Here is an 8256-nt window from a genome sequence, read left to right on the forward strand (position 1 = left end):
CAGAAACCCCACCCAGTTTGAAGGTGTTCCAATGATACGATGAAAAAATGATTATTATAACACATCAACTTTTTCATAAATATCACATAAGCTAACAAAAGAGTGATGAAATTGGCAGTATGTTTGTCTCGTGTATACATAAACATTTGACAGTATTGAATTCGACGGATTATTGCTTTTGTTAGCTTTGCAGGTTTTGATGAAACAAAAAAAAAATTGTGCAGATATGAAAGCTCACAAGAAACAGAAATGATTTCCATGCCTTCTGATGGTAATACATTTTTTGAATATCTTCTACCTCTCTCTCTCTTTCTTCCTCCCCCACCTCTCTCTCTCTCTCTCTCTCTCTCTCTCTCTCTCTCTCTCTCTCTCTCTCTCTCTCTCTCTCTCTCTCTCTCTCTCTCTCTTCTAAATAATTTTCATATATTACTCGTCAAAGAGGCGTTTGCAATCACTAATATTATTGCATAGCTCAATGCATCGATTACACACTGCTAAAATTCAAATAATTAAAAATGGTTCCCCTTTTGCAAACATCAACCAATGCCAAATCACCGCGGGATTTTTACAAATAAATAAAAGGAACATTTCCCGAGGTGTGAAAAATCACTCATTTGAATAATGAACCTATGCAATAAACTCATCTTCCCTGAATATTCAAGGATGATTAATATTTCCATGAAATTCCAAGGTAAGGGTATGAATCTGAATAAAGCATTTTGTTATATTATGAAGAGAAGACAAATCCCTTTTTACCCCACGGAATTTCAATGAACAGCTGTATTTTTGTTCAACAAAATATGATACACATTGACAATCAAGAAGAGCATTTTTTTTATTTTTAATTGAAGGATTTCTTTCGATCAGGCATTTGATCACACAACATATAAAGCGGCGACTTGCAGCTGTAATTCAAAGCATCTCAAGTGAAATGACAGAGGATTTCTTTTCCTACTGGTTTTATCATTACACAATTTATAATAGATGACCTTGACCTTTTTCCAATTTTTGATCTTTGAAAATAATCACGACAATATGAATTGATATTAGGAAAGTGACTCACTTCTATTTAAAGAAAGACGATAGTAGTAATGTTGTATAGATTAGTTCAAATTAATCTTTGATTTACATCGTGAGTGGCAAAAATAATCTCATTACTTTTTAAGATATTAAGAAGATTCAACATAATTTTGTTATTTCATGTAAACTATTCCTTTTTCATTTTGAGGGAGGTTTACAGATAAAGTAGTCAAGCTGGATCTCGACTGAATTAGATGTGAAAGACTGCAGCATTCAAAACCAGTGTCACCAATAGCAAAACTGAAGACACAACCAAACCACCTAAAATGAAAGAAAAAATATGTCAGAATTACAATGATCGCAATGATGATGATAATGATGATGATGACGATGATGCTCCTACTCCTCTCTTTTCACCCCAATATTATATAGGATTCTTTATTATTATTATTATTATTATTATTATTATTATTATTATTATTATTATTATTATTATTATTATTATTATTATTATTATATTATTATTATTGTTATAATTATTATTATCCTTATCATTATTATTATTATTATCATTATCATCATCATTATTATTAGTAGTATTAGTGTTATTATTATTATCACAATTAATATTACTATTATGATTATTTTCCCAAAAACGCCACACATTTATTATCAATTTTATATTGCTATACTACAAATCAATTGTCCAATCTTACCAGCTTTATTTCCATCTGCCGGTCCTTCTGGTGTTGATAACGGGGCGTACTTCCCAAAGTATTTCCGATTGTCCTCCTTTTCAAAGTAAGCTTTGAACTTTGCTTTCATAATTTCCCTATTATTACCTGGATAGGGATAAAGGGATAAAAAGTGTTTGTTTTATTTTATTTATTTATTTTTCATAAATACAAAAATAAATGATCTTACTTTGTGAGAATGGCGGAGTGTATTGATGTGGATAGAACAGGAAATGATTAAATTATAAAAGTATAGTAGCCAAGCGTTACTGTTTCTTACACCTTAAATAACTTGCTAGCCTATGTCTATCGCTGTGTCCTATATCTTATGTTGCATGATGTGAAAATGATTGAAAATATTTGTGACACACCATCCCAAAGTGATATCTTGTCAGAGAGGTTGGTTACGGAGAATTTTCGCTTTAAGAAAATGTATAACATTTCATTCATAAATATATTTCTTGGAAAAGAGTTGAAATAGGATTTGAGAGGTAAGGAATGTCTTAATTTATCTATTCGTTTATTCATTCATCAATCTATCTATCTATCTATCTATCTATCTATCTATCTATCTATCTATCTATCTATCTATCTATCTATCTATCTATCTATCTATCTATTTATCTATTTATTTATTTACTTATTTATTTAGTACTTTTAATTTTTCTATCTAAGTATATACGTTCTCATTATTGTATTTTGACGTTAAAACAAGTAGAATTTAGATGCCATTTCCTACAGGCCCATACTACATGTATATAATTTTTGTTATGTTTGCTGAAAATATTCAATCTATGCATTTAAGAAAAATCATCAAATTGATGGATAGTTTGCATTAATCTCTTTTTTTTTTTTGATTGCTCTTCTCCAAATTACCAACTAGATACAAGTTACAATGGGGCTTTGAGTTGTAAGCTGCGAAAAACAAGCTGCTCAAGAAGAAAAGAGGAAAGCACACATAGCACACATAACTTATTGGGAACTGACAGTTTTAAGTTTGAAGCAATGTAGACATGATTTGTGTACACACATAAAAAAAATGTTTTAATGATACCGAAATTGAAATTACCTAAAAAGTAAACACGGGCCTTTGTCACTTTATCTGTTGTTGACATGACTTGGACAACCATTTCGTCTTCATCTATATGGATGATTTTACCATACAAACGTGCTGCTTCCCGTCTGAAATGGACAAATTAATTTGATGATTCAGAATGATAGCATCTAGCATCTGAACTTTAATTCTTAAAAATGTTTTACTTTGAAATCAATATTTCTTATATAATAAAAGCAAGGGGTGTGACAATTGGATAACACAAGTTGCTTGATTTTTGCCAAGGTACCAGATGTCACCATTGACAGTGCTAAGAGAAAAAAAAATGAAAAAGCTATCTGCAACCTCCAAGACAATAAATCTCCTGGATTGGACATGGAGGTGACATAGCCACTGGCATCTTGCCAAAACTATGTCAAAAAATCAGGCAGACTAAAGAATGGCCTAGAAAATTGACATCATACTACTCACCAAGAAGGGCACGGCATTGTAGGACACCGATCCTGATATGCCATACTAGCAAGATATTACTAAGAATAATACTTGACCGTCTAAAATATGAAATGGGAGAACATTTTGAAGGGGAACTAGAAATTTAAGACCTGGAAGAAATACTGTCGAGCAAGTATTTAACTTCAGAATCTTAATTATATGGAAATTCAAAGAGATCTCTTCCACAATTTTATCAACATTAGGAAGGCCTTTGATAGGATGTGTAGCCCAACAGATTATAGCACATACTACAAAATTTGGAATAGAAGGGGGGCTGGTACAAATTATGGAGGCTCTTTACAAAAGTTTCATCAGTGACAAACCAAACCGCTAGCTCTTCAAAATATCAGTTGGAGTGTGCCAAGGCTGTTTACTTTCTCCCATACTAACCAACTATTCTGGGAGAAATTCATGATTGAAACCCTACATCATTTCCATTCAACCATTTCAATTGATGAAAGAATTCTATCAACAACCTCAGATCTACCGACAACATTGAACTTATTGCAGGTCATCAAAGCAACTGCATGCATGGAATGAGTTAAATAAAGATGAATGCAAAGTGATGGACGACTCCAAACACAACATCGTAGTCGAAGATCAGAGACAGCATCTTTTAAATACCACAGGGCTAGTAACACCAACAATGGTAGCTCAACAACCAAAATTAAAAACAGGAGAGCAATGGCAAGACTGAATGAGATATGGAAAAGCAGAATATGGCACTCCGTTCTAAACTTTAAGTAAATAAGATACTTGTCACATCAATCTTCTTATATAGTTGTGAAAGCTGGACATTCAACTCTGAAATCTTAAAAAGGATACAAGCATTCAAAAATAATTTCTATAGGCGCATTTTAGGTATTGAACGAAGAGGTTTACTGAAGAGTAGTCTATCTGAATGGATGACAGGAATTACTCCTGTCTATATTAAAAAGAATGGAGAATGGCTGAAGGAAGTTGACAACTTCAAGTACCTAGGAGGTTGGACCCAAAGCAGTTTCTCTTATATTTCTGTCAGAAAAGCATTGGCTTGGAGTGCCTGTCACAAACTCAGGAAAATCTGGAGTTCAAACCTACAGAGGGAAATAAAGAAGAGACTGTTCCTGGCAACAGTAGAGTCAGTGCTTCTATATGGAGCAGCGACATGGACTCTTACTAAAGCCCTTGAGAAGCAACTGGACGGCTGATACACCCGTATGCTGCGGATGGCCTTCAATGTAAGCTGGAAAGAGCACATATCAAATGAAGAGCTCTACAGTGACCTCCCCCCAGTGACCTCGATGATTCAAAAGAGAAGACTGAGACTTGCGGGGCACTGCTGGAGACACAAGGAGGAGATTGCAAGCAGTCTTGTGCTATGGGAACCACCTGAGAGAACCAGAAGCAGAGGCAGGCAGAATAAAACTTACATTGACTGTCTGCTAGATGACACAGGAATGGACAACACCCGGGAGCTGCGTACGCTTATGAAGGACAGGACAGAATGGCGAAGACTTGTGGCTCATGTTGGGCGCCCCAAGGAGCGGCCTAAGTAAGTAAGTAAGTAAGTAAGTAAGTAAGTAAGTATATTAAAAATAAGAAAATAGTATTGGTTTGGCTATGTTTCTCGCCATGAGACATTGGCAAAAACCATTATGCACGCGACCATAGAAGAGGAGGAAAAAATGCTGGATGGGCAATATGAAGGAATGGACAAGGTTGGACAATTCAACATTAATGAGGAAAGCTGAGGACAGACTTGGGTGAAGGGCCTTCACTGCAAACTCATCTCTTATGTCTCCATTCCAACCACATCGATCAGGAGAATGAGGTGAGGTCAGATGGCGAGCAGTCAGATTTTATTTATATTTTTGTATTCTTGATTACAAAAAGCTTACTGCAGTGATCGGTTAGTTTCCATATCAGAATGCAGGTATTGTGATATTAATATTATGGCTTGTTACACCTATCTCACTGTAACACAAAAACACACTGTTGTATCCATATGAATCAACACTAAAACAGAGATAAGAAAACGAAAATAATACTCGGTTGAACCATTATGTTTAGGGACTTAGCTTTTTGGGAATATAACTTTAAACAATTTGAACCTTAACAATTATTCTTTTAAAATTTCCAAAATTTTACACTGTTACGAGCTGTCTATTTTTATCAGACTTTGTTAACAAGACATTCATAGAATTCAATGTTACACAATCATAGCGGAAATGAATAAATGCATAACCATTGCTGGATTGAGAATGAGTGAAATTAAGTAAATGCTGTTATAAATGATTATGTTCAGAGTCTGGAGGGCCTACTATTTTGACTGATCGGTATATATTCAAGACAGCCATGACTGAAGCCAAGGTACTGAAGACATTTTGTAGGACTTTTGGGTTTAGTAACTCCATATAATATCAATTGAAATATTCTTACCTTGTGGATTTTTATATACCATTTTACTGAAGCCAGTCAGCAAATTAGATTTAAACACGATCTAACCACACACACACACACACACACACACACACACACACACACACACACACACACGTACAAACACAGATTAAAAAACAAAACACATACATACTCACATTCACAAACACCAAACACACACACAAACATACACACAGACCAATAGAAAGGATGTATTTCATCAAATTAATATTAATCAGCCTTTTGTTTAGGTTTAACGGGGAAAAAATAATGAAGTAACAATAATATCTGCTGTATTGCACATTCAGACTACAAAAGATTTAAACGTACAGGTCAACTTTAGGTGGTGTATCAAACTCTATGTTCAAGTACAAATTGCTGACAGGGTAGATATCGGCACAAGCATAACGCGCTGCTCCTTTATCTTTAATATGGACAACAATAGATCTTCCTTGAGCTGAAAATAAAAAAAAGAGGACATTGATTCATTTTTGTAAAATTACATGAACAAGTCACAATTCAGATATCTTAAAAAGGATACATGAATTCGAGCATAAATTCTATAGGCGCATTTTTGGCGCCATATGAACAAACTATACGTCAAATGAACAGGTTACAGAAGAGTTGCTTCTCTGACAGGGCCACAGGATTCCCTCTTGTTTATGGTCAAAAGAAGAAAATTGTCATAATTGGGCCATGTTTCTGGCCATGCGACATTTGCAAAACCCAGTATTCAAGAGACCTTGGAGAGAGGCAGAAGGAGAGGATGGATAATGCAAAGGAATGGACAAGGTGGATAGTCCGTTTATGAGATAAGGTGAGGAAAGAGGGCCCTTACTGCAAAATCATCACTTATGTCTCTTCTACGACTACCTTGTTCAGGAGAATGAGGTGAGGTGAGAAGGAGAATAACAAGTCAACACAATTGCCACAATTGATCAAACATCACTAAAAGTAGTGGTACTATTGAAAAGAAATAACACATAAAAACAGATAATAACAATAAAAAACAAACCAAAAAAAGCAACAAAAAAATAAAGCAAAACCAATTAAACAAACAAAAAAACAACAACCTAACACCCCCCCCCCCTTTCAAAGTTTTAAATCATCATCATGATGATGCAAAAAACAAATAAACCAAAAAATAAAAAAACCCAACCTTTATACTTTCCGTCCAGTGGGAGATCAATGTCTGTGAAAACCTTCTTTCCATTTCCAAGACTATATGTTCCGAGTTTCATTGCCTGATCACCAAGCTCGCATCTTAGTGGATTCGTTTTCGAACACTCTGTTGTATATTTTGTCTGAAAGATTGTAATATGAGAATTTTACAAACTACTGGAGAAGATATCCTGCCATTTTAATTCTAGCTCTGCGAATATTAGAACAACATAATTTCATTATTATTATGAGAATTTGTCTAATGGATAGCATTTACGACTACCATGCTGTTCCCCTCAGGGGTCAGGATTTAATCCGCAGATATGTAAACATACGTAAATCATTTGTGTCTTGGCTAGGTTTGTACTTTGACTAGGTTCGTACTACAGACCTGAAACATCTCTTTGATGTCACACGTTCGTCCACCACCCCAACAAAACTTTGTTCTTTTGATGTCACACATCAATCCACTCCCTCAGGTCAACGTTGTTCTTTTGATGTCAAGCATCCATCCACCGACTTTGGCCAACATTGTTCTTTTGATGTCAAGCATCCATCCACCGACTTTGGCCAACATTGTTCTTTTGATGTCAAGCATCCATCCACCGACTTTGGCCAACATTGTTCTTTTGATGTCACACATCCACTCCAAACCAATTTTGGCCACATTGTTCTTTGAGTCAAGCATCCATCCACCACTTTGGCAAATTGTTCTTTTGATGTCAAGCATCCATCCACCGACTTTGGCCAACATTGTTCTTTTGATGTCAAGCATCCATCCACCGACTTTGGCCAACATTGTTCTTTTGATGTCACACACCAATCCACTCCCTCAAATATCCATCCACTACTTTTGGCCATCATTGTTCATTTGACGTCAAGCATCCATCCACTCACTAACTTTGGTCAAAATTGCTTTTTAATATTACACAATCATCGATCGCCTTTATACATGACAAAGCCAACACGAAGGGTGGTCTCAGCCTCATAGATTAGATTGCGAGTCCTTGCATGGCACGATCCTGACTCTTAAACATCAACCTTCATACTCTCCATCCAATGGCAGATGTCTGTGAAAACCTTATTTTCATTTCCAAGACTATACCTTCCGAATTTAGCTTCAATGCCTAATCACCAAGCTCGCTCACAGCCCAACTGTGAACTACTGATGATTTAATCATCACCCACTGATTGAAAAACCAAGAGGAAATGAAAAACGTATCTGATATAGAGACAACTGACATGATAGAATATGAAAAAAAGACAAATGGCATATAACATATTCATTTCAAAATTTAAAAAAAAATAGAAAGAAAAAGAAAAAGAAAGGGAAAGGTGCCTTATAAGGGGATAAAAAGGCTAACTAGTACTCAT

General features: G+C 35.2%; 1 protein-coding gene across 1 annotated transcript in view; it reads right to left on the minus strand.

Moving 5' to 3' along the window:
* Positions 1–274: 274 nt before the first annotated feature.
* Positions 275–8256, minus strand: part of LOC144966423 (uncharacterized) — a 50124-nt gene continuing 42142 nt past the window's right edge. Inside the window, exons 12-16 of the mRNA XM_078902854.1 lie at positions 6881–7025; positions 6052–6178; positions 2824–2936; positions 1737–1862; positions 275–1341 (exon numbers count right to left, since the gene is read on the minus strand). Of these exons, the coding sequence (XP_078758980.1) occupies positions 1271–1341; positions 1737–1862; positions 2824–2936; positions 6052–6178; positions 6881–7025 (582 nt within the window). The 3' untranslated portion in view covers positions 275–1270. The remainder of the gene's footprint in view (positions 1342–1736; positions 1863–2823; positions 2937–6051; positions 6179–6880; positions 7026–8256) is intronic.

This window comes from Berghia stephanieae, chromosome 2 (assembly GCF_034508935.2).
Source record: "Berghia stephanieae isolate SIO BIC M18660-M18661 chromosome 2, UCSD_Bste_1.3, whole genome shotgun sequence".
NCBI lineage: Eukaryota > Metazoa > Mollusca > Gastropoda > Nudibranchia > Aeolidiidae > Berghia > Berghia stephanieae.